General features: G+C 43.4%; 1 protein-coding gene across 5 annotated transcripts in view; it reads left to right on the forward strand.

The window, feature by feature from the left end:
* The window catches only part of KDM1B (lysine (K)-specific demethylase 1B), a 43,808-nt gene that overhangs the window by 9,474 nt on the left and 6,824 nt on the right, over positions 1–27,510 (forward strand). For 4 of the 5 annotated variants that reach the window (XM_010848805.1, XM_010848804.1, XM_010848803.1 and 1 more), the window contains 13 exons: positions 5,253–5,291; positions 7,835–8,039; positions 10,705–10,889; positions 14,132–14,308; positions 14,662–14,736; positions 16,923–17,060; positions 17,950–18,121; positions 20,920–21,047; positions 22,173–22,304; positions 22,897–22,971; positions 25,017–25,133; positions 26,092–26,217; positions 27,153–27,275. In XM_010848805.1, the coding sequence (XP_010847107.1) occupies positions 5,253–5,291; positions 7,835–8,039; positions 10,705–10,889; positions 14,132–14,308; positions 14,662–14,736; positions 16,923–17,060; positions 17,950–18,121; positions 20,920–21,047; positions 22,173–22,304; positions 22,897–22,971; positions 25,017–25,133; positions 26,092–26,217; positions 27,153–27,275 (1,692 nt within the window). The other variant, XM_010848807.1, reaches the window with a different exon arrangement.

The raw sequence follows: 27,510 nt of genomic DNA on the forward strand, positions 1-27,510 counted from the left end.
ATGACAACAATAATATGTTTGGGCTTTTAGCAGTTTTTCTTAATTGGTATATTGTGCCTCTTTGGAGATTTGACAGTTGCTTAGCGTTTAAAAATGTGCTAATTGCTTCAAAGTGTTAAAGCATTCATCTATAGAATGTGTCTTGTTTTATCAGTACATTAAAGAATATTTGGAATTGTAATCTCAGATGCAAGATGCTTTTCCTTTCTGAAAATTTTGACTTAATTCACAGAATTCACCCTCTTAAAGTATATAATTCAGTGGTTTGTAGTATTAATATATTCATAGATATGCAGTTATCACCAGCAAAATATTTTCTTAGTTCAAATTCTTCTTTAAAGATGAATGAGAAAACATTTGAAAAGCTTTATAAAGTTTATGATCAAGTTTTTCAAAGTCTGGGATTTAAATTCCAAATATTATTGAAGTAACTCATAATTATTAATATATTTGAATGATTTTGCAAAGTAAACTGGTGAGAAAAATGGTATGAATATTTAGGAGTTCTGTTTTCTATAGTTTTAAATTTTACATAAGCATTACATGAATATAATCTCAAGTTTAAAAAAGTAAATTGAACATATGTGTGCATATGTAAGTACATGCACACGCGTAATATGTAAATGAAAAATGAAAGTCCCCTTTAAACCATCTTTTTATTCCCACTCTAATAGATAACAACTCTTAATGACTCATTTATCCTACTAGAACTTTCTTTATGCTCTCATTATGTATTTATGGTAGGCACATTTTTTTTAAAGCGCTGGAAACAAGTATCTAAACTACTTTTTAAAGGTTAAAGAAGTATAGCTTAGAGTGATCATAGCCTCTAAGCATGATATATCTTTTAAATCCCCTCTGCCCAGGAAATCCTCCCTTGAGACCCTCTAGCTCCATTCTGATTGATTACCATCTATTAGCCTCAACTTTTGAAATATTTATTTAAATGGTGTTTATTGACTCAGAGACCCTTTGGTTTTCAGCTTGGTCTTCTGTCAAGGACAAAGTCTGGAAAGGTTTATTTGTAAAACAACATTAAAAAGAATGGTAGCAAACAACCACACTGTTTGGTGCTCACTGTTTGTTATTTAATATATCTTGAAGATGCTTCTGTCTCAGTGCATAGACATCTCTTTCCCTGGAAAGACTGTGTAATACATAGTCCACTGAATGGATAGATCATAATGAATTCGGCGTGATCGAAGGGCATTTAGGTGACGTCTAAATGTTTATCGTCAGTGACTGCGCTGTAGTGAATAGCTTGGTGCCTGTGCAAGTTTTATTTATGTATTTTTGGTTTTGGCTGGCCTGGGTCTTCCTTGCTGTGCACAGGCTTTCTGTAGTTGCGGCGAGCGGGGGCTACTCTTCATTGCAGTGCGAGGGCCTCGCGCTGCCGTGGCTTCTCTTGTTGCAGACACAGGCTTAGGCTAACGGGCTCCAGCCTGCGGGCTTAGTGGTTGTGGCTCGTGAGCTCTAGAATTCTGACTCAGTAGCCGTGGCGTCCGGGCTTAGCTGCTCTGAGACGTATGGGATCATCCCAGCTCAGGGATGGAACCTGTGTCCCCTGCATTGGCAGGCAGATTCTTATATTCTGTGCCACCAGGGAAGTCCTATCAAGCTGTTTTAATTTGAAATAATTCTTAGACCCACAAGAGGATTTATAATTTGTGTGTAAGGGATAAAGAATGAAGTTGAACACTCACCGTGTCCCCACCCCCAATTTTAGAAACAGAGCGTGACCAATGCCTCTGTAACTCCCTGGGTGCCCCTCAGTGGTTATCTTCCTCTGCCTCTCCTGCAAGAGCAAGCAGTATTTCCAATTTCGTATTTATTATTCCTCTGCTTTTTGTTTTTGAGTTGATACATATGTATGAAACCCTAAATAACATGTGAAGTTTTGCATATTTTATGTCGGTTGGAAGTTGTACCCTGTTGTTTGCGTTCTTCTGCAGCTTTCTTCTTTTCCTTAACACTGAGGTTTTTTGGTTGCCTCCATGTTGATGCCTACGGCTCTGAGTCATTAATTGTCCCTGCTGTGTAATTTTGCATTGTGTGAATCTACCATAGCGTGTCTGTTCTCTTGTTCATAGGCGTGTGAGGGTTGTTTCTAGTGTGGGGCTGTCATGTTCTTTCATGTCTCTCCTAGTGCTGTGCTGGGCTGTGCTCAGTCACTCAGTCGTATCCAACTCTTTGTGACCCCATGGATGGTAGCCCACCAGGCTCCTCTGTCCATGGAATTTTCCATCAAGAATATTGGAGTGGGTTGCCATTTCCTGTTCCAGTTTTCCTAGTGCACACGTGCATAGTTTCTCTGGAATATATTCCAAGGGCTAGATTTCCCAGACCATATGGTATGCCAGTCTTCAGTTTATTTAGGTAACTTTTTAAATTGAAATATACAAACAGAAAGTGCACAAGTCAAAATGCCATAGCTCAGTGAATTTTCAGAGTCCACATTTAGCCAGGTCCCAGTAAAGAAAGCTGAGCGCCAAAGGATTGATACTTTTGAACTGTGGTGTTGGAGAAGACTCTTGAGAGTTCCTTGGACAGCAAGGAAATCAAACCAGTCAATCTGAGAAGAATCAACCCTGAATATTCATTGCAAGGACTGATGCTTCCAATACTTTGGCCACCTGATGTGAAGAACTGACTCACTGGAAAAGACCCTGATGCTGGGAAAGATTGAAGGCAGGAGGAGAAGGGGATGACAGAGGATGAGATGGTTGGATGGCATCACCAACTCGATGGACATGAGTTTGAGCAAGCTCCAGGAGTTGGTGATGGACAGGGAAGCCTGGCGTGCTGCAGTCCATGGGGTCACAAAGAGTCGGATACAACTGAGCAACTGAACTGAATTGAACAGTTAAGAAATTGACCAGCCTCGAAGAAGCACCCTTGCACCACCTTTCACTCAGAGAGTCCATCCCTTTCCCCTGCCCAGAGTAACTACTTACTTCCTCTTCTCCCCCATCCAAATACTAACCAGGCCGACCCTGCTTAGCTTCTGAGATCAGAGAGGACAGGCGCTTTCAGGGTGGTATGGCTATAGGTCCCTACTTACCCTTCCAACTTACAGCACTGTGGATGTTGCTTCCTTTCGAACTTTATGTAAATGGCATAATACAGTATGCATGCTTTTGGGTGTGGCTTCTTTCAACTCACCGTTACATTTGGAAGGTGCATCATACTGTAATTAATGTGCGTTGCAATTTCCTCTCGTTGCTATGCCATTGTTTGACTGTAGTACAGTTTGTTTCTGCCTTCTACTCTTGATGGACTTCTGGCTTGTGCTTAGCTTTTCTCTCTTACAAACTATGCTTCTTCAGGAATTTTCTAATCCTTTTCTTGGTGCACGTGGACGAGCGTCTCTCTAGAAAATACAGGCATGCCTTGTTCTATTGCACTTCGCTTTTTTGCCCTTTACAGATATGCATTTTTACAAATTGAAGCTTTGTGACAACTCTGCATTGTCAGATGATGGTTAGCATTTTTAGCAATAAAGTATTTTTATTTTATGTATTTATTTATTTTTGGCGGTGCTGAATCCTCATTTTGGCACAAGGACTCTGGGGCACTTGGACTCTGTAGTTTTAGCACACTGGCTTAGTTGCCCCAAGGCATGTGGGATCTTCCCTGACCAGTGATCAAACCCCCGTCCCCTGCACTGGCAGGCGGATTCTTAACCACTGGACCATCATGGCAGTCCCTGAGGTATTTTTTAATTAAAGTATGTGCAGGTTTCTTTTTTTAAGCTATTGCACACTTAATATACTATCAGTTCAGTTCAGTCGCTCAGTCGTGTCCGACTCTTTGCGACCCCATGAATTGCAGCACGCCAGGCCTCCCTGTCCATCACCAACTCCCGGAGTTCACTCAGACTCACATCCATCGAGTCAGTGATGCCATCCAGCCATCTCATCCTCTGTCGTCCCCTTCTCCTCCTGCCCCCAATCCCTCCCAGCATCAGAGTCTTTTCCAATGAGTCAACTCTTTGCATGAGGTGGCCAAAGTACTGGAGTTTCAGCTTCAGCATCATTCCCTCCAAAGAAATCCCAGGGCTGATCTCCGTCAGAATGGACTGGTTGGATCTCCTTGCAGTCCAAGGGACTCTCAAGAGTCTTCTCCAGCACCACAATTCAAAAACATCAATTCTTCGGTGCTCAGCCGTCTTCACAGTCCAACTCTCACATCCATACATGACCACAGGAAAAACCATAGCCTTGACTAGATGGACCTTTGTTGGCAAAGTAATGTCTCTGCTTTTGAATATGCTATCTAGGTTGGTCGTAACTTTCCTTCCAAGGAGTAAGCGTCTTTTCAGTGTAAACATAACTTTTATATGCACTGGGAAACCAAAAAATTCTTTTGAGTCACTTTTATTGTGACGCTTGCTTTATTGCAATGGTTGGTCTCAAACTGAGCCCACAATGTCTCTGAGATGTCTATAGAGCAAGACTAGAACTGTTGGGCATAATGCAGTCATATCTGCAGGGCTTGATTCCAGGACCCTGCAGGTATCAAAATCTGAAGATGCTGAAGTCCTTTGTATAACATGGCATCGTATTGCATATAACCTACACACATCCTCTCATATACTTTAGTTCATCTTTAGGTTACTTTTAATACTTCATATAATGTAAATTCTATATAAATAGTTGCTGGTGCATGGAAAATTCAGATTTTACTTTTTGGAACTTTCTGCAATTTTTTTGAGTATTTTTTAATCCAAGACTGACTGAATTTGTGGATGTGGAACCGATCGCAGTATGTACATCTTCAGTTATACAAGATAATGCCAAATTATCACACATTTAAAGGTTTCATATTTTGTCAGATTCTTCTCCAGAATTATTACACATTGTTGTAGGTTGCCACCGAGGACATCGTTGCAAGAGGAGCTGTCTTCCTCGCACCCTCACTCATGTGGGTGTTTTATCACACTTTCTCTTTTCCAGTCTAATTGATGAAAAGAGATATCTTATTAAAGGTAAACTGACACTTAGGACTGTATTTTAGGGACTTCCCAGGAGGTCCAGTGGTTAAGACTTCACCTTCAGTGCAGGGGGTATACATTCGAGCGCTGGTCAGGGATCTAACGTCCCACATGCCTTGGGGCCAAAAAACCCAGAAGCAATAGGATAACACATTCAATAAAGACTTTAAAAATGGTCCACATCAAGGCTCTTTAAAAAAAAAAAAAAGACTGTATTTTATAATTAAACCTGATTAATATTTTTTGTCTTGTTTTGCAGCCTGAGACCTCAGACCATTGTTCCCTCCCAGAGGATCTAGTGAGTATTTCTGCATGTTTCAGATTAGCCAGCGTTACACTTTCAGCGATAAGTACGATAAGTGAAACACAGTAACAGTGTTATGAGTGTCTTTATTTGGTTGCTGATCAAAGGCTTTTTAATCTCCCGTGATAACTATGTGATGAAAATGCTAGCAGGAATGGTGTTGTGAGTGATCCTCACCCAACTTGAAAAAAAAAAAAAACACACTCAAATTTTATCGCTTTATGTTTAAAGGAAATAAAAACGCAGAAACTGACACCGTGCCTTCCTACAAGGATCAGACTTGTTATACTTGTTTTCCAAGGGGGACTTTATGACCTTCTCGCCACTTGAATCGTTCCAGGAAACGAACAAGAGGCCCATGATTTGATGGTCTTGGCCTAGATTCAGCTGTGAGAGGGTTCTCGTGTTATTCTGACCTCATTGTAACTGCTTTGTCCCGTCTCTGCCCAGATGTGGAAGGGGCAGCAGCTGGCAAAGCCTGGCCACGTGTCGCTTGTCTTAGGAAACTTTGCTCCCTGAGCTGACTGATTTTGCCACATAAGCCAGATCCTATGGCTATTTCAGAAGATGATTTTTTTTTAAATTATGGGTTTCTGAGTTATTCTGCATGACAGTGATTCAGGATTGTTAGTTTGTAGTTTTTCTAGGTGTGAAACTCAGGGAATGTGATTGATGTTAAGGCAGAGGGCGAAATGACACGTGGCAGGTCTGTTCTGTTACATAAAGGGCTGCATGAGACACACATATTAAAAAGAATAAATAAATAGCTTACACACACATATACCCACATTAAAAAAAAATAGCTGTACCCTCAAGCATTTCTACAGTAAAGCAGTGGCCCAAATAATTTCTGGATTCAGGGTAAACGAGATGACATTATAGAAAGAAAGGAAAAAATGACTTTAAATACAGTTTAAAAAATTACTTTATGAATATCTCCCCTACTATTCAGACCATTGTGCTCTCAAGGAATCTGAACTTTAGGACAGGGGCCATATTCTTGGGATATAAGAACCTTAAAAAGTTCCGAAGAGTCGTCCCTGGATGTTCATATGCCAGTTACTTATTTTTGTCTTCAGTTGAGAAAGAGTCTGGGGCAGGTTTATGAAATGGAACTTTCCTTCTTTTTGGTCCAGCCCAGGCTGGTCAAGGGTAGCCAAAACTAAAACAAGCCTTGAGGACAAAGATTGCAAACTGAAAAGCCATCAGGGGCCAGGCAAGTAAAATGAACGTGTGAGGGACTTTCCTGGTGGTCCAGTGGTTAAGACTTTGCCTTCCAGTGCAGGAGGTGGGGTTTCGATTCCTGGTCGGGGAGCTGAGATCTCACATGCCTCATGGCCGAAAAAAACAAAAGGTGTATAACAGAAGCAATATTGTAGCAGATTTAATAAGTTAAAAAAAAAGGTCTGCAGCAAAAAAAGAAAAAAAACTGGGTGAAGCAGCTGGGAATAATTTATGAGGGATGTTGGGGCTTGTAGTAAGCTGAGAAAATGCTTGCCTGAGATTTGGACTCTGAAGGGCAAATAATGCATTTTTAATTGACAAACCACAGCTTGATGGCAGGTGGCATTTGCTTGGAGACTGGAGAACTAACATCAGAGGGTTCCTGAGCCCAGGATTCTCCTCTATTAGATTCCTAGAATTCCTGGAGCATACATTCAAGATCATGTTTAGCTAAGTCTGCCTAGTATAGGATTTCGGCAGTGTTGCTTAAGAAGCAGGTAAATTTTATTTTTATCACAGCCGTCATCACCAGGCTGCTTTGATCAAACGACTCCATATGTTAACTCAAAATCTTGAATATGATCACATATTTTAAGACCAAAAATAGTTTCTTCAGTCTACATGGAGCATCTGATTTTGCTGATTGTCATGTACTTTTCCCTCTGAAAAAAATTTCTAGTAACCTCTGGCAAAAAGCAGTAATATTTGACTGCTACTTCAGAGAATTTTTTTTTTGCTGAATTTTGCAGTTTCCATTATCTTTGAATCCTAAAAGGGGGAAGGACCAGGTGATAAATGATTCCTGAACAGAAGGAAGTTCCTCGTGTCAGACTTAAACAAACCTAGGCTTCCAGGAGAGTCAGTGGAGGCACCATTAAGACTTATCTGGTGTTGGGACATCCCTGGTGGTCCCGTGGCTGAGGCTCTGTACTCCCAACGCAGGGGGCACGCTTTTGATTCCTGGTCAAGGCACTGGGTCCCTCATGCCACAGGACGCAGCCAGAAAAAAAAAAAAAAAAAAAAGACTTAACTGGTGTTGGCGTTTTTTGCTGGGGGAAAGAGAGACCTTTTGCTGAGATCTGAAGGAACTTGGCCTAAGAAACCTTCTCTCCAGGTCTCCTCAGGGGTCTTGGTTTCTGAATCTGCCTGTGTAGGACTCTGGCCTAGGCTTGAGGAGTGGGCGAAGGCAAAGGAGAAGGGTTGGGGATGAATGAGGATGAGTGACATGGCAAGAACCCTGTGTCCTTGGTGGGCCCTGCAAGTCCATTTCTTGTCCGCCATCGTCCCTCTCTGTCTTGCTCTCCCCCTTGCAGAGAGTGTCAGAAGTGCCCAACCACTGGTGGTACTCCATGCTCATCTTACCTCCTTTGCTGAAAGACAGCGTGGCCGCACCCCTGCTCTCGGCCTACTACCCAGACTGTGTGGGCATGAGTCCGTCCTGCACCAGCACGCACCGCGTGACCAGCGACGCCAGCCCCGGGAAGCTGGAGCACCCCAAGGCGGTCCCCTCTGTGCTGGGTGAGAGCTGGGCCTGGCCCTCCCTGCCTTCCCTCCCCTACCTTGCCCTGGAAATGTGTGGGTGAGCAGAATGGAAAAGATGGTTTCTTTGTTTGGTTGTTTTAAATGTGTTCACTTAGTACAAAGCACCTCATTATTTCATGAATCTGGTTTTACTGTGGATCACTCGTATTATTTATATACATTTGTTCATTTTCCCCTTAATCATTGGGAAGGCCTGTAACACTTGTCTAGGAATCGTACCTACGGAGTTTAATGAGCATTTCTTCGAAAGTTGGATAGCTGCGTAATTTGATGATCGTGCCTACTCTGACACGCCGGAAGAAAGTTTTGACTCAAGCCACTCTTCTTTTTTCTCTTTGAGTCATTCTGCTTCTAATTATGCCATTGATAATTGTAGTCAAATGACCCACTCTTGAAAAAACTTCAGGTCAAGGCAAGCAGACTGATGACTGTTTACTTTCAGGGGATTTACAAAATTCTCCATCAGAATTCTCTGTGTACAAGCGAGAATTCTAGATCGCCTCCTGCACACTGCTGCTGCTGCTGCTAAGTCACTTCAGTCGTGTCCAACTCTGTGTGACCCCATAGACGGCAGCCCTCCAGACTCCCCCGTCCCTGGGATTCTCCAGGCAAGAACACTGGAGTGGGTTGCCATTTCCTTCTCCAATGCAGGAAAGGGAAAAGTGAAAGTGAAGTCGCTCAGTCGTGTCCGACCCTCAGCGACCCCATGGACCGCAGCCTTCCAGGCTCCTCCGTCCATGGGATTTTCTGGGCAGGAGTACTGGAGGGGGTGCCATTGCAGACTAACAGACTTCATCTTTGGTGCAAGTAGATTTTGACATTGTGGGCTTTTACTTTAACTAGTAGCACTGGACCCTCTAAAAATGTGGATGTGCTCAAAATCACAACTGAAGCGATAAATCCCAGTGTTACCGCAGGTGGAATGAAACAGGCCCTAAGACGCTAATTAGTCGGTATGTACACATATGAAGGGCAGTTTGGCAGTGTGAATCAAAAACCTTATAATAGATCCTCTTTGGATGTAGGAATTTATCCTAAATTATCAAAGATTATCAAAAGTAAGTCCAAAGATGTGTGGCGTTGTTTATAGTAGTAAAATAATTGGATAAAATAAAAATGCCCAGAAATAGGGGAGAAGATAATAAATAAGATAGCATTGTATGCCCATGGAAGTCATATTTAATGACATGGGACAATGTTCTTGAAAAGCAGGTAAGAAAAACAGCCTTTTCAGTGCATTTTTTGGGCTTTTTTTCTTTCTTTCCTAGAAACAGAACGTAGGTTAGACTGAGTTTAACACCACTCAAGGATTATCAGGGGTTAGTCTTCTAATTCGGAGAAGGCAATGGCACCCCATTCCAGCACTCTTGCCTGAAAAATCCCATGGACAGAGGAGCCTGGTGGGCTGCAGTCCATTGGGTCGCAAAGAGTCGGACACGACTGAGCGACTTCCCTTTCACTTTTCACTTTTCACTTTCCTGCACTGGAGAAGGAAATGGCAACCCACTCCAGTGTTCTTGCCTGGAGAATCCCAGGACGGGTGAGGCTGGTGGGCTGCTGTCTATGGTCACAGAGTCGGTGTGATTGAAGCGACTTAGCAGCAGCAGCAGCAGCAGCAGCAGTCTTCTAATTAAAAAAACTCCAATAATAGTTTCTTTTAAGATATATTTCCATGGGGATTTGGCATTCAGTTGGGTTTTGAATTTCAGGTTTGCAAAATGAAGTTGTTGTTCAGTTGCTAAGTCATGTCCAACTCTTTGCAACCCTGTGGCCTGTAGCATACCAGGCTTCCCTGTCGTTCACTGTCTCCTAGACCTTGCTAAATCTCATGTCCATTGAGTCAATAATGCCATCCGACCATCTTATCCTCTGTTGCCCCCTTCTCCTCCTGCCTTCAATCTTTCCCAGCATCAGGGTCTTTTCCAGTGAGTCGGCTCTTCATATCAGGTGGCCAATGTATTGGCGCTTCAGTTTCAGCATCAGTCCTTCCAATGAATATTCAGGGTTGATTTCCTTTAGGATTGATTGGTTGGATCTCCTTGCAGTCCAAGGGAACTCTCAAGAGTCTTCTCTAACATCACAGATTGCAAGATGAAGACATTCTGGAAATCTGTTGAGAAACAATGTGAATATGTAACACTCAAACATGATTAAGATGGCAGATTTTATAGCACATGTTTTTCTTTAACAAAAATTTTAAAAAAAATTTCTGTGCCACAGAAATTGAATTTGTGAAGAAAGAATGGGGAAATATTTTTTAATTTCCACCTAGCAGGTCTAATTGGACAGAGGAAGTGGAGGCATTTACGTAGGACAGACCAGGAAGCTTGTCTAGGCCCTTCTTTCTGGTTTGGTTTTGTTTCTGCTCTTCAGCTTACCCTGGGTTTCCCTGGTGGCCCAGACAGTAAAGAATCTGCCTGCAATGAAGAGACCCAGGTTCGATCCCTGGGTCGGGAAGATCCCTTGGAGAACGAAATGGCAACCCACTTCAGTATTCATGCCTGGAGAATCCGATGGACCGAGGAACCTGGCGGGCGATAGTCCATGGGGTCGCTAAGAGTCGTACACCACTGAGTGACTAACGCTTAACCAGATTTGGAATTTACAGCCTGTGAGATTTACTCCTTTGCTTCTCCCTCAGTTCCAGGCATGAACCGGTACTTCCAGCCTTTCTACCAACCCAACGAGTGCGGCAAAGCCTTGTGTGTGAGGCCAGACGTGATGGAGCTGGATGAGCTGTACGAGTTCCCGGAGTATTCGAGGGACCCCACCATGTACCTGGCTCTGAGGAATCTCGTCCTCGCCCTGTGGTTCACTAACTGCAAGGTGAGTGGGGGGCAGGTTGGCCAGCAGCACGTGGACACAGACTTCTCTTAGAGGGGTGGCTTGATCTTTAGATCTGTGTGTCTCCACCACACGTTTGGGTGGGGGCTGTCCTGTGCATTGTAGGGAGTTTAGGCAGCATCCCTGGCCTGTACCCACTAGATGCCATAGCAACCACCATCCCCCCCAACCCGGTGTGATAGCCAAAAATGTCTCCAGATATTGCCAAACGGGGCAAAGTCTCACCACCTGAAAACCACCGCGTTAGACCACGTGTCACCAGAATTCTCGACTCTAGTGAGTGAGTGTACAGTGCAAAGTTGGGTCAAGGAGTTCCGATGACAATGCCGGGAGAAAAAAGAATAAAACATTAAAGATTGAATCATAAATCCCCCAGAGGACAGGAATTCTTCCTCAGTTTGTTATCCTCAGGCATCTGAAACCAGTGATTGGTGCTTTTCTGGGACTGAATGAATGTTAGTGGCTTCAAACAGCACTTACCTTGAAAGGGATGAAGGTAAATTGGGGGATGGACCGGGTGGGGGGACTACAATTTTTTTTTAAGCAAAGTCTTCCCTGACCCTCATATTTTTCCAATTTATTAATTTCTTCTGCAATTATTTGAGTGACTGCTGAATGTAGAACATTTTGCCAGACTGCCAGTCTTGGTTAAAGAAAGATACTCTGGGTCTGCCCTGGTATTTCATTGAATTAGACCCCAGCCCTAGATGATTTGATTAAGTTACAGCTGTAAATGCAGTTGATATGAATTACACCCAGGTGAGTGGGCTGCGAATTTCCTCTCCAGCAGCCTTAAAGTAGATATTAAACTAAATAGCAAACATTTGCTGAACTAAACAAAACTGTGGTCAGAATTTTCCTGTAAATAAGCTGTGAAGGAAGATGCACTTTTCAGAAACAGCCTTGGGTTCATTTTTCTCGACATTTCTTTTTAGTTGACTTTGAAATTGGACTTACACTGTGAAAGACTCTGATTTAAAAAGTCCTCCACTTACCAGTGTGGATCTATTTTAATTTGTAATAAGATCATAAGATGTATCTATTTAATACTCTAGTGGGAAAACTCAAATATGGTTGCTTTTAAGGAGTCAGAAAAACAAACAAGGAGTCAGACTAAATATTTATTTTTTAAGTCATGAATACAAACACATTTTTTAATCTTCTGCAGCAATCCAAGCCAATGTTGTACATGTTATTTCTTTCGTATTTTGAGCCTGTAGTCATCTTCCTGTGTTTGATCAGGTTCTCTTGGAGCTGGGGGTTGGGGACAAGTAGAAGAAAGGCCAGAGTGGGCACCTCCCTGCTGCGCCCCATGGCCCAAACCTGTTCTGATTTCACGACCCTGCAAGGAGGCCACCTTATTCTTGAATCTTTGAGATGAACCAACTCTTACCAAAGCTTCTGGAGTAAACAAAGTCAGGGTCTTTTTTTTTTTTTTCCTGAAAAGTTCCTAAGTCTGTTCCTCCTACATCTTATCAGTGATGCTGCTAAGTCACTTCAGTCGTGTCCGACTCTGTGCGACCGCATAGACAGCAGCCCACCAGGCTCCCCTGTCCCTGGGATTCTCCAGGCAAGAACACTGGAGTGGGTTGCCATTTCCTTCTCCAGTGTATGAAAGGGAAAAGTGAAAGTGAAGTCACTCAGTCGGGTCTGACTCTTTGCAACCCCACGGATTGCAGCCCACCAGGCTCCTCCGCCCATGGGATTTTCCAGGCAAGAGTACTGGAGTGGGGTGCCATTGCCTTCTCCTATCAGTGATGAGAACACAGCTTTTTCAGATCCCAGGGCCAGCAGCAGCTTGGGTTTCTATAACGGCCTTTGTTGTGTGATTTTTTGAGTCAGGAATATATCTGTGGTGTGCTCTGCACCCACACTCCCCATATCGGTCATTCTCTGCAAGGGGAAACCTAGGTGATAAAACAGAGATTGCCATGTGCCTCTTGTTCCTTTCTTTCTTCCTTCACCAGGCAGACCTCCCTTTGGTCTTACTATGACTTAGTGATAAATGGTAGATTCCAGTTACCCTGGGAGGTTTTTTTTTTTTTGGTAGCTCAGATGGTAAAGAATCTGCCTGCAGTTTAGGAGACCAGGGTTCGATCCTTGGGTTGGGAAGATCCCCTGGAGAAGAGAGTGGCAATCCACTCCAGTATTCTTGCCTGGAGAATTCCATGGACAGAGGAGCCTGGTGGGCTACAGTTCATGGGGTCACAAAGAGTCGGACACAACTGAGCACTAACACACCATACAAAACGTGCACGTTGACATTTATCATTTTTACCATTTTAATCATTGTAAAATGTACAATTCAGTGGCATTAAGTACATACACAGTGTTGTATAACCACCAGTTCTGTGCAGTTCCAGAACTTTTTCATTACTCTAAGAGGAAACCCCACACCCATTAAACAGTGACTCCCCACTCCTTTCTTCCCCCAGCTTCTGGCAACCCTAGCCTACTTTCTGGGCCTCCCTGGTAGCTCAGCTGGTAAAGAATCTGCCTGTGATGCAGGAGACCCTGGTTCAATTTCTAAGTCAGGAAGTTCCCCGGAGAAGGGATAAGCTACCCACTCCAGTGTTCTTGGGCTTCCCTGATAGCTCAGATGGTTAAGAGTGCGCGTGCAGTGTGGGAGACCTGGGTTCGATCCCTGGGTTGGGAAGATCCCCTAGAGTAGGGCATGGAAACCTCCTCTAGTACTCTTGCCTGGAGAATCCCATGGACACAGGAGCCTGGCAGGCTACAGTCCATGGGGTCGCACAGAGTTGGACATGACTGAGTGACTAAGCACAGCACTGCCTACTTCCTGTCTCTATAAAATCTGCCTATTCTGGGTGCTTCACATAAATGGAATCCTATAACACGTGGCTTTTGTAACCAGCTTCTTTACTTAGCATGGCATTTTCAAGGTTCTTCCCGGTTGTAGCGTACGTCAGTACTCTGTTTCTTTTTATGACCAAATCCTATTCCGTTATGGGTAGACCACCTTTCGCTTTATACCGTCACCCACTGACGGACGCTTGGATCATTCCCGCCTTTTGGCACTTCGAATACTGCTGCCGTGCATTGAGCTCTTTCATACATAGGAATAGAATTCATGCATTGAGCTCTTTCATACATAGGAATAGAATTGTTGTGTCATGTGGTCATCCTGTGTTTTCCCTTTTTGAGGAACCAAGACTTGTTTTCGGTCAGTTAGTTTAACAATCTGGTTTTATTTCCAAACACAGGAAGCTCTTACTCCTCAGAAATGTATTCCTCACATCATCGTCCGGGGTCTCGTGCGCATTCGATGTGTTCAGGAGGTGGAGAGGATACTTTATTTTATGACAAGGAAAGGTCTCATCAACACAGGAGTTCTCAGCGTTGGCCCTGACCAGCATCTTCTGCCTAAAGATTACCACAATGTAGGTGACCGTAACTCTAGCAGTGCTGCTACCGACGGTCATGATACGTGATCGTACGTTAACAATACAAGTAAAACTCACATTATCGCTGTAAAAGCTTTAGCGAGACTTTTGTAGATTATGCGTTTCTTCAGGGAAAAGAATATAAACCGCTGTTCCCCTCGACGGTAGAAAAGAGGAAGGGGTGGATGGCTTAGGACAAGTACTGATGTGTTCTTTAGGGAAATAACTTTCTACAAACGGGACAGCAAAGAAATGCAGATGAACTAACGTTGCTTGGCAGTTGGCTCCTTCTAGTACATTTTTTTCATTGCTCTAATTGGATTTTTGTTTCTTTTTTTCTTTTCGTAAAGAAATCAGTCATCATTATTGGGGCTGGTCCAGCCGGATTAGCAGCTGCTAGGCAACTGCATAACTTTGGAATTAAGGTAAGACTTGGGGGACATGGAGGCGAAAACAGATGGTTAACTGCTCCTTTGGTCCAAATTTTCTAAGACTTGGAAACTAGTTCCTGATTTTAGCAAAGAATGCTGCATATATTATATGGTCCACGGGGTCGCAAGAATCGGACATGACTTAGCAACTAAACTACCATATTTGGAGTAGCCTTCTACCCCAAGGAAAGATACTCTTTTTTTAATTTTCATATCAAAATGCATTTTATTAATTTTAGAAATCCTTTATTTTGTGTGTGTGTTGGTTTCTGCCATACAATGATGAGTATCAGCCATAATTATACATATATATTCCCTCCCTCTTGACCTCTGTTCCCCCCCATCCCTAGGTCATCACAACAAACCTAACTGGGCTCCTTGTGTTAAATAGCAGCTTCCCACTAGCTAGCTATATTATTTCTTTTTATCTAGTGTGTTGCCTTATTCTACTTGTTAAAAATTAGCCGAAATAGAGTCGATTACAAAAAAATTGTGCAATTCAGTGTCTAATTTCCATTAGATTCATTCAAGTCTCCCAGATTTCTGGGACTTCCTAGGTCTGACTCATTTCTCCATTTTTTAAAAACTTGTTTTGCAAGGACTTTGGTTTTCCATTAAACCAAACGTGAAAATCAATTTGGTAGAATTGAATTAGTCTTTCGCTGTGCTCTGTGTGGCTAAAAGAATCAACATTTTTCACAGCATCTTCTGTACTGGCGGAGTTTCAGAAATGAGAAAGTTTTCAGTGGTTATGCCTCAGAGGTTTTCCTTTTGGTGGAATGCAAGATCTACATCTTGGATTCTATATATACTACTGACAAAAACGGGAGAATCTGAGTTGAGTTTATAGGAAGTGTGTTTGCATTTCAAAATATTGTCTAAGAGGTATTAAGCAGTGAGGTATTTTAATTGGCCATATGTATATTTCAGCAATAGATATTAGGACCAAGGTTTCTTGTTTTTTGCTTGGGAAATTCACATTATGTTACAGGGAAAGTTATTCCTGAAAAAAACTGTATGTATACATATATATTTATATATATAACTGAATCACTTTATGGTACACCAGAAGCATTGTAAGTCAACTATATCTCGATTAAAAAAAAGTTATTTCTAGCCAAAGTCAGGGGAGGATTTTAGCATTCAGCCTTCCTCTTATAAATGAAAAAAGAAACTAGATGGATGGTTCTGGGTTCATCTGAAGTCAGAAAGAAGGTGGAGAGTCACGAGTTGTAGCTTTCTAGTTGGAGGAAATGAGTTTAGGTCCGAGGAAGAAGAATATTCAAGAGACCTCTATTGTTCTCCCCTTTCTCTGGGGAAACACCCCTCCTGGTTAGGAAATAGATTCCTCTGAGTAACCTCAGAGATGCTTAGCTCGGGGAGCCTCCTGGAGCCATCTGAAGGAGTGCTCCTAGGGCTCCAGAAGCGAAAGGACAGCTTTTGCACTGAAGAGACTTCCCATTTTCAGCTTCTACAACCAAGGGCAGGGTCACTGTCTGAGGCACAGGGCTATCCACCTGAGAGCAGCTCCCCTGCCTCCAGCATCAGAAGTTTGGAGGAGATAAAGTAGTCTGGCTGTGGGACCAGTCTGTGCTGGCCAAGCCCACGGGGTTGTGCTTAGAATCACATGTGATTTTTTTTCGTCTGTTTTGCCAATACGTTCATTTGTGTCATAGATCCTACATATAAGTGATGTCATATGGTATTTGTCTTTCTCTTTCTGACTTACTTCACTTAGTATGATCATCTCTAGGTCCATCCATGCTGGTGCGAATGGCATTATTTTGTTCTTTTTTTGCGGCTGAATAGTATTCCAGTGTGTGTGTGTGTGTGTGTGTGTGTATGTGTACATATACACACACCGCATCTTCTTTTTCCATTCATCTGTCGATGGCCACTTGGGTTGTTTCCACATCTTGGCTGTTGTGAATGGTGCTGCTATGGACATGCTGTGGACATGGGGATGCGTGTATCTTTTTGAATTAAAATTTTGTCCAGAGAGATGCCCAGGAATAGAATTGCTGGATCCTTGACACACTGCCCTCTTTCTAAAGTCGTTGTTCTAATAATATGGTAATATATTACCTAGATGCAAAACTCGTCTTCTCTGTCACTTTACCTTTGTAAAGTGGGATGACTGTTCCATCTTCTTCAGCTTCTCCGATCGTCTGTCTTTTTAGGTGACTGTCCTGGAGGCCAAAGACAGAATCGGAGGCCGAGTATGGGATGATAAGTCTTTCACAGGCGTCACGGTGGGACGAGGAGCCCAGATTGTCAACGGCTGTGTTAACAACCCAGTAGCACTCATGTGTGAACAAGTGAGTTTCTTTAAGATTTGTACTGTAGATGAACAAAAGATGGTCTCAGTTTGCTTGTGTGCAGTATTAATATGCCTCTAGATAACATGTAATAAACGCAGAATGATTTGTTGCCCCTCATCCCCTCTGAAAAGTAAATAAGAACAAGTACAATCTTCCTTTCTCTGAAGGTGGAACTGGAAAACTTAATCCCCCCTCCCCCACCCCGCCCAGTCTGTAATTATATTTGTGTGTTAATTTGCAGGCCACTTAATTAGCTTATTGCTGTAGGGTTGCCAGATTAAGCAAACAAAAATACAGAATGCCAATTTAAATTTGACTTTCAGATAAACACCAATAATTTTTTTGATATAAGTATGTCCCAGTATCACATGGAATGTTTTGCATGCACTATTTGGGACCTATTTATACTTAAAAAAAAAAAGTATTCATTGTTTATCTGAGAATTAACTGGGCTTCCTGTCTCTCATTGGGCAACCCTACCTGATTTCTTTGAAGACCAAGGCTTTTTGTGAACTATTGACTGACGGTCAGTTCAGCCTCAACTTCTATGAGTGTCTGTGCGTTTGTGTGCTCTTTCCCGTGAGATCCCACAGAGGAGAGAGGGTGTCAGAGCAGGGAGGGGCGGTGCGCAGCACTAGCGTCTGAAGCATGGATAAATCTTGGTGGAGGGCATGGCCCGGAAGCAGTTGTTGGCGCCCCCCCATTCTCCAGTGCCATGCTGGTTTTTCACTGCCTTCCTTTGTGGTCATGACCTGATCAGCCTGTATTTTTGAGAGATCCTGACTGACCCTTTGCTCCCCGAGAGCTCTGTCTGATTGCAGCTTAGAACCTGTACCTATTTTTTCCAGGGAAAACTTTTCACCTTCTTATTCTTATTATTTTGAAGCTTGGCATCAGCATGCATAAGTTTGGAGAAAGATGTGACTTAATTCAGGAAGGTGGAAGAATAACTGACCCCACTATTGACAAGCGCATGGATTTTCATTTTAATGCTCTCTTGGATGTGGTCTCTGAGTGGAGGAAGGATAAGACTCAGCTCCAAGATGTCCCTTTAGGAGGTATGGGGAGAATGGTGTTCTGATTGTTCCATCTGAGTCTCATTCTAACCTAAGCTTGATCAGCGGTAGCATCATTCATCCACAAGCCTGGGTGGACCCAATGAGAATAGTCCTTCGGAGCATCCCTTTTGGACTGGCCATTCCACAAAGGGGAGCTAAACTGCCTCAGGGACCTTTAGATGTGTGTGTGTGCATGCGTGCACACATACAGCTTACTTCACACAATAGCCAATGTTTAAAAAAAAATCACATGTTTAATTTTCAATTTCCCAGAAGAGCTTGCTTTTAAGAAAGCATGTGATAAGCTCTATGTGAATAACTAGCCACCATATAACGACTTTTCTAGATAAGAGTTTCAATGTGCCAGGATTTCTTTTCCTTTTTCAGACAGGTTAAGATTTTTTTTATATATATATTTTGTTTAAGAATGCAAGACTCTGTATTATAATTTAAGAATTTTAATCCAAAACTTTCAGGCTTTGGTACCAAATGGACCATATTCACCACAACCCCCTAGAAAACCTAACAGTAACAGCTCATTTCCCTGAGGGGGCCAGCTGAGATCTTACTATATTGCTGCTTAAATTGATATTTATTTAACCTATGATTTCATGACCTGAATGTATTCATTTGTAATTCTCGGGAGCATACTGGACTCTCTTACATTGTGAGCATTTTAACTCAACTGTCAGGGTGTTAATTGGCTTCAGCTTTGTGTTTCTGTGTGAGGGTTCTGGCATACGCTCCATCTCTGTTCCGGGTAAATTTCTCAGCAGGGATTGTCTGTCTCTTCTTTTAATCCTCTTGTCCCACCCCACCCGCCATGACCTCAATACTTCACCTCTGAGACCCACCCACTTTCTAACCGCCCTTAGTAAAAGTGTTGACAGACAAACCATAACAGAACATTTTTAGAAACGTCCTGGGGTTGACTGGGATCATTTAGCCAAATGTGGTAGTGCCCAGACCAAGTGGCAAGTTGTTGGATTTTCTGGAAGACAGCGACTAGGCAGACTCGCAGGATGTTCTCAGAATTTGTTTAGTGTTTGTGTGATAGTTGCTGGGCGGCGTTCTCTTTACGATTCTTTCAGGGTCATCATCTACAGAAATTAACAATGTTATTTTGGCTTTACTTAAAACAAGTTATTAAGGGAGGGCCAACAATATTTACTCTATAAGTAGTTGTTTTATCATAGTGATATATTTTTTTGAAAAGCTTTAGTAATAATGCCCCCATCTCTACATGAGGTTACATTAGAGCCTGCCTAGTGGTATCTCAGCTGTCTGAGCTCTCACCTTATTAGACTTAGCTCAAAAGACAAAAGTATAAGTAGTTAGAAGCTAGAGTGAATTTCACAAAGCAGATGGACTAACGCTTTAAAATGTTATTTACGTAGAAATCACATTAAGGCTTCTCTCAGCCTGCTTCTACTTTAATTTTATGTACTATTTTAGCAATCTTGGTGCTTCCCATACCTTTACGAAACCTAAAGGAAAACAAAAACTGCATGGCGGGAGACAAGGATGGGATTGGTATGAGAAGGTACTGAAACTGGAAAAAACCCAGAGGTCTAGGAACAAGATCGTAGCACAAAGATGCCGTGGACGTCTCCATACAGCAGTCTAGCGTGAGAATGGAACATATTCTGGAGAAGGGAATGGCAACCCACTCCAGTATTCTTGCTGCCACCCCCTGCCAAAAAAAAAAAGTGGCTCAAAGAATGGAACATGTTAATGAGAATCTTCAGTTGTCGAAAAAAAAAGTTAACTGGTACAAAGTTCTGTTTCTAGTCAAGCATGTGCAGAATACCTTATAGAAGCTTTGAGTCTGCCGTGTCTCCGCTGGATGGTTGTCATCACTGGGAACATTATAAAGAAGTCATTTTTGCTGAGATATTTGTCAGGCACAAGCCTTTTCCCCCTCCACCTCCCCTCAAAAGGAATCTAAGACAATCATCGGAATGATAACACAAGGATGTGTATATGTAGTTGAAAGTTCTAGTTGAATGGGATAGATAAGTGCTGGGGGTTGATAAGCAAGGGAGCGATTCCTGAGGCTGGCAGTGACCAGGTGATGCTGGTCTATAAAGGATGGATGGGACCGGGGTGCGGGGGGAGGGCATTCCAGAGGAGAAGCATGGTAGTAGCAGATGTTGCAGGGTTGGCATTTACCAGGAAAAGATTGAGTGAGTGGGCAGGTGGGGTTTGCTGTCTTTGGAAAGGCTAAAAATGTGCTCACTCTGTCTGGCTGTGGGTTTTGGAATTTATTACATAGGCAATGGAGAACCAGTAATTAAAGTTGTTGAGCTAGAGAGTTGCCTTTGTGAAAGTCCATGGTGGAATATTTGGAATGTTTGCAAGAGATGATAGCCAGTCATCAGTCTGTGATAGATCTTTTGGTCGAGATGAACTGTTATAAGAACTTGACTTTAAGGTGGTGCAGTAGGAGCGGAAAGGGAATGGGAGTTCTCTCTCTGTATTTATATATACGGAGGTTACTTTTCCTTTATCTCAAGCAAAAGAAAAAATTGGTTCTCCACTAAGCAGAAGTGAAACAGGGTTGAAGACATAGGGCCCTCATAGCTTCGTGCCCCATTAAGATATGCTTTTCCTTCCTGAGAGAAACCAACCTTGTCAAGACATTTACCCTTTCCCCCGGGACTACCTGGGAAAGATCTTCCAAAGTTTGGGGCCTTGCGGGTTGACGGAGGTGGAGTGCAAAGGATAAGGAATTGGACCATAATGTCCAAACTGGTTTTTTTTTTTTTTTTTTCTGCTTTGCTCCATTCCCATTGCAGAAAAGATAGAGGAGATCTACAAAGCTTTTATCAAAGAGTCTGGAATCCAGTTCAGTGAGCTGGAGGAGCAGGTGCTTCAGTTCCATCTCAGCAACCTGGAATATGCCTGTGGCAGCAACCTCCATCAGGTGGGCTTGGAACATGCTTGTTTCTCTGTGTGCGTGTTTACATATCGAAATGTTGAGCCCGCGATGGTCTGGATAACGGGGATCAATGGGTCTGCTGCTTAAAAGTCCCAGAACCACAGCTTTAGAGTATACAAATCCCATGGTGGTTTTGAAACAAATTCTTTAAAGCAGGAGAACCTTTAAAGAAGCATTGTTTCTGCAAATAATGACTGTGAAGATGCTCATGCTATAAACCTGAACACAGGCAGGCTTTGTGCTGAGGGGCAGGGGTCACAGGCTTGTGTCTGTCCACTGTCCTCTTCAGGGGGCCCTCAAGGCGTGCCTGTGCAACCGGGAGCTGAAAATACTGCTCTTAAGAAGCCAGAATAGAGCATCTTTGCACTTAGGATCTGTTTGTCTTGCTAAAATAAATTTAAAATTGCCTAGGTCAGGAAGATCCCCTAGAGAAGGAAATGGCTACCCACTCCAGTGTTCTTGTGTGGAGAATTACATAGAGCCTGGCGTTGCAAAGAGTTGGACACGACTGAACAACTAACTTTCACTTTTCCATTCATGTCACCAACTCTGATCATATGACTTGGATATGCTGCACGTTGAATCACGGTTCTGTAGCTGATCCCCAACTTAATTATCCTCTTTGGTAGGGGTGGGCGAGGGACAACAACTGATGTTTGCATTCAGTGATTCTTTGCAATTGGAATAACACTTTTCCAAAATCATGCTGCATTTCAGCTTCTATGGAATTTCCATGTCGAAGACATCTAGGTGGCATATTTCTATATGGAGTTGACCAGATGTGGGTCTCCTCTCATGGAATTCTCCCTTTCCAGTGTTGTTGATGTATAATACATCTTTTTGTCAGGGAGTGGTACCCATGGCCAAATCATATGTACCTTTTGTTCTAAAATAAGCTTTCCTGTGCATTACTGAGAAATTTCCTTCCCCTGGCAGCAGTATCCACCTGGCTCCGGCTGCTCGTCCATCAGCCCCGCTCCCTTCCTGTTTCACCCTCTGTCCTCCTGCCTGGGATGGCTTTCCCCACCCTGGGTTCCTCTTCTCGTGCCTTAGGTGCAGGCCACAGGTTTTCCACCATCTTGTTTTCCAACCTCTCCTGGTGTTTCCCAGGTGTCTGCTCGCTCCTGGGACCACAATGAATTCTTCGCCCAGTTCGCTGGTGACCACACCCTCCTCACTCCCGGATACTCCGTCATCTTAGAAAAACTGGCTGAGGGACTGGACATCCGGCTCAGGTCTCCCGTGAGTGTCCACAGCGGTGGGTGGCTCAGGTTTGGTGGTGTTTGGCGCATGTGAAGTTTGGGATTTGTAGATTACATGGCAGACAGGCGCCTGCTTTGATGTCCAGCCAGTCTCTGCAGGTACTTTTGATACTGTGATCAGTTGCATTATCCTTGTCGGTTAGGTCACTGCTGTTGTTGGAAACAATAGTGACTGAGATGCACTGTTATTAATAATCAAGCGTTCGGGTTGCTCACCACCTCCCTGATCCAGCACGGTTCTTTTCACACTTAAATTTTCCCTTCAGATATACATTTCTATGAAATCATATTGTACATGGTTATAACTATAGAGGCAATTACGTATATATGTCTGTATTTCACCTTACATGATGTTATAAAGATTTTTCCATATTCTGACATAATGTTTATAAATTTTAATGACTGAGTGAGAGTTCCCTGAAGGAAGTGATAACTGTTTAGTTCTTCGAATGCCAGGAAGTGGTTCCCCATAGCCTTGGAAATGTAAACTCCCATCATCAAAGAATTGGAGAGGACCCCAGATCGTGTGGTTCCATCCCTCATTGTTTTCCATGATTGCTTTTCTTGAGCAGGTACAGAGTATTGACTATTCTGGAGATGAAGTGCAAGTTACCACTACCAGTGGAGCAGTGTGTACAGCACAGAAGGTAAGCGCTGTGCGAGCACTGCGTGCTGCCAGGGGCCTGGGAGTGAGGGAGACCAGGCTTTTCCACCCAGCAGTTTGCCTCTAGCCATCTCCCTGGAACCTTATTTGACCTCTGCAGAATTCTGTATCTCCTCTAGTTGTGTGTGGATGTACACATCAGATTTAATTCTTTGACCAGCATATAGATTCATGGCAGATGGAATTCTGGGTACTGCTGCATTAGTTCTGAGAGTTGAACAAGGAAAGAAATTCTTTGGCCAAATAAGTTTGTAAAGTATGATATATGAGTCTATGTTTCGGGTTAAATAAGAGCATTTTAAAGGCTCTGAGAAGTCCTGCATTTTAGCAACCTCTTTAACTTTGTGTAATTCAGTGGTTTCTAAGTGGGTGGTGTCTTTGTTTTTGTACCACAGAACCTTTTTTCAGGTCGAGAACACTCTGTGTTTTTGTCTTGAAACTGGCAGAAGTACTTTTATGTCATTTGAATTTTTTGTAAACAGCTTTAGTAGACGGTCTGTGAAAGGTGCTGTAATGTAATAAATGAAATCACATTGAGATTTCTGTAGTGTTGGAAAACAAAGTATTGGGGGTGGAGGGGGCTTAATAAACCCCATCGATTTATTTAATTATGTCTGAAGTGTTTACCAAAAAGTGTAACTGATGAACTACCACTAGTTCCTAGATTAGCTGTGTTTTATGCTTTTTCAGTTAACTAAAAATATTTCATTTGCATGTCAAATGGGAAAGACATAGTGTATAATTCTAGGGGGGATGGATAATTCTTCATATTGTTCCTGCCATTAACTAGCTAGGTAGTGAGTATTGGTCATATAGACTTTGGACTAGCAGTAGTTCTCAGCCCTGGCTGTACTTCTGAATCACCTATGGTGCTGGTTTAGTCACTAAGTCATGTCTGACTCTTTGCGACCCCATGGACTGTAACCCACAAGGCTCCTCTGTCCATGGGATTTTCCAGGCAAGAATACTGGAATGGGTTGTCATTTCCTTCTCTGGGTAGAATCTCCTGGGAGGTGCTTAACAGAAAGGTTACAGAGCCCCACCCCACGTAGGTTCTTGCTGAACTCGTCTGGTCATGTTTTTAAAGCTTCCCAGGTGATTCCAACATGTGACCAGAGTTGAAAACCACTTGTCAGTAGCATCCATATTTGTGATTCCCCAGGTGAGAATCAGGCCAATATCTAATATTCCTCCTAATGGTAAAAAAATTTTTTAAATACTACCTTATAAAATTGTAGGCTTCTCTTGTGGCTGAAGCTGAAACTCCAGTACTTTGGCCAGCTCATGCGAAGAGCTGACTCATTGGAAAAGACTGATGCTGGGAGGGATTGGGGGCAGGAGAAGGGGACGACAGAGGATGAGATGGCTGGATGACATCACTGACTCGATGGACATGAGTTTGAGTGAACTCTGGGAGTTGGTGATGGACAGGGAGGCCTGGCGTGCTGCGATTCATGGGGTCGCAAAGAGTCAGACATGACTGAGCGACTGAACTGAACTGAACTGAAGTTATGGCTCAGATGGTAGAGTCTGTCTGCAAAGCAGGAGACCTGGGTTTAATCCCTGGATTGGGAAGATCCCCTGGAGAAGGGCATGACAACCCGCCACAGTATTCTTATCTGGAGAATCCCATGGACAGAGAAGCCTGGTGGGCTACAGTTCATGGGGTTGCGTAGACTCAGACCTGACTGAGTGACTGACACTCACAGGCCTTATAAAACTGCAAGTCAGCTCGCGGCTCAGGACGACACGCTAGGTGTACTAACCCTGCTGTGTCACCCTCTGCCTGACCCTGACCCGGCCCATTTACTCTTTTTCTTTGTATTCTGGCTTTTAGAGAAATTAGAGTTTCAGGCTGTGATTCAAAAAGCCTGCTCTGACATGACGAAAGCAGATACTTTTAGTAGTCAGCACGCATCACACAGTTTCAATTGGACGTTACCCAGCGTATAAGTGAAAGATTTCCAGCCCAACAGGGTACATTGATAAACACTTGACAGACTGTAAATGGTTCATTATCTCCCACAGGTGTTAGTCACTGTACCACTGGCTTTACTGCAGAAAGGTGCCATTCAGTTTAACCCACCGTTGTCAGACAAGAAGATGAAGGCCATCAACAGCTTAGGAGCAGGCATCATTGAAAAGGTGACTGAATTACGTAAGCCTGGAAACTGGAGAGATGAGTATCAGATGACAGGGATCCCCAAACTTCTGGTATTGGGAAATAGGTGATTTTTGAATCCACATCACATTCGAAGACTTCCTTTTCCTTTGAGTAATTGTTCCTGAAGAGTACAGAAGGATATCATCAAAACAAAAAGAGCAGAGCGGACGGAGCTCTGCAAGTTTTGATTCAGGAGAAAGACTTTTCATTATTCAGGGTTTGAACTGGGTATATAAATAGGCAATTCTTTTTTTTTTGTCCTGCTTTCCATATCTACTCTTCACTAGTAGTAGTAGTAATAGTAGTTTAGTCGCTAAGTCATGTCTGACTCTTGCCACCCCCATGGACTATAGCCTACCAGACTCCTCTGTCCATGGGATTCTCCAGGCAAGAATACTGGAGTGGGTTGCCATTTCCTTCTCCAGGGGTTCTTCCTGACCCAGAGATGAAATCTGGGTCTCTTGCACTGCAGGCAGATTCTTTACCAACTGAGCTACCAGGGAACCCCTCATACCCTTCACTGATTAGCCCCAATGAGGAGAGTGTTTCTACTTTCTTTGCCTTGAAAAACTATATTAGCAGAATCTGCCAGTGCTGCAGTAGGTACCAGCAGACTTATGAGTAGTAAGACTTTTATCTCCTGAACATAAGCTTCAAGACTAAGTCTCAGCAGTGCTCTGCATCTTCGGATTAGCCTAGAGGTTGTCAGTGGGTCCCACCATTATCCGTGGGAGGACAGGACTGAATAGCATTAAAAAACATGTTCACAGAGAGAACAAAGGATAGAAGAATGGAAAGGGAGTATGTTTGAGTTTTTTGGAACATCTTTTTTTTTTTTTTTAACAAGTATTTAAGAGCTATGGGTGGCTTCTTAGCGATTGCCACACTTTTGATTTCAGTGAACTCTTAATAACCACCTTTCTCTTGCTTGCTTTCCAGATTGCCTTGCAATTTCCTTATAGGTTTTGGGACAGTAAAGTTCAAGGGGCCGACTTTTTTGGTCACGTTCCTCCTAGTGCCAGCAAGCGAGGGCTTTTTGCCGTGTTCTATGACATGGATCCCCAGGTAAAGTCATGGGTGTTAGAACGTGGCTTGAATTCCCTTGTTAACAGTTTAGAATTTGATTTGGTAATTACCCCCATGTCAAGCCCAGGAGCTAATGGACATTGTGGACACTCTGGATGTCTGTTTGTATGCTGGGGGGACACTTGCAGGGCATGTTTTCCTATAGGAAAGGAGCCCCTGTATCTCTCATATTTTCTTAAAGGACTAATGTTGGTCCCTGGTAAATGAATTCATTGCCATGGAAGTGGAAGAATTCTTCCGAATTCCTCTTAGGGAGAGTTGGTGATAGCACAGTAATGAATGGTACTTGAAATATACTCCCCAAGGGTCCTCTGGAGGGGAGAGGGGCAGGTATGATTGGCCCACATGAGGGCGGATCTGGGATTCACTGGACGTGATTGGTTGGGGGAGGACCCAGGACCACCTGGGCTTGAACGTGATGGTTGTGCTGATGTCCTGCCAAAGCTTCACAGTTGTTTTTCCTCGGGCCCGTTTGTCCCAAGACACTATCTTCAAAAGTTCCACATGGGAGCCAAGAGCAGAATGTCCTTACTATTCAAGAAGGGGTTTTTTCCCCCCATTATTTTATGTGCAGAGTTCCCTTCTCAGTCACATTCCATTTCTTCTAAAAGTTCTTAGAAGGGAAAAGCCAAGAGAATCCGGGGGTTTGATATGTAGGTGACTTCTGGAGTTTTTCCAGCAGGGAGCAATAAAATGCATAAATGAAGGTGGGTGGCCCGGGCCACAGGACAGTAGGAAATGATGATCTGTGACTTGTGAGGATGAGGGCCAAAAGGTCATTTGGGTTTTTGCACGAGACCGGATGGTAACACCCGAATGAACTTTTTGGCCAACCCAGTGCTTAGACCCGAGCATCTGGAGACTTGGGTCCTCAAAGCCCGGCCTGTAAAGTGCTTTTCCCGTCACGTGTCCAGAAGCAGCACAGCGTGCTGATGTCGGTGATTGCGGGAGAGGCGGTGGCGGCCGTCAGGAGCCTGGAGGACAAGCAGGTGCTGCAGCAGTGCATGGCCACCCTGCGCGAGCTCTTCAAGGAGCAGGTCAGACACACGCCCTTTGAAAAGAGAAAAACACGCTTGCCACTGACTTCCCGTGCTCTTCAGAGTGGCACGGACCCAAAGCAAGTCTGTTCCTACCGAGCACGAAGGGGCTCAGGGCCATGGGCCACAGTCTTCCTCTCTCTCTTTTAATATCCAAGTGTTAATTGCTTGGCTGTGTCCAACCCTTTGCGACCCCATGGACTGTAGCCTGCTAGGCTCCTCTGTCCATGGAATG

The sequence above is a fragment of the Bison bison genome, unplaced genomic scaffold (genome assembly GCF_000754665.1).
Source record: "Bison bison bison isolate TAMUID 2011002044 unplaced genomic scaffold, Bison_UMD1.0 scf7180017864274, whole genome shotgun sequence".
Taxonomy (NCBI): Eukaryota; Metazoa; Chordata; class Mammalia; order Artiodactyla; family Bovidae; genus Bison; species Bison bison.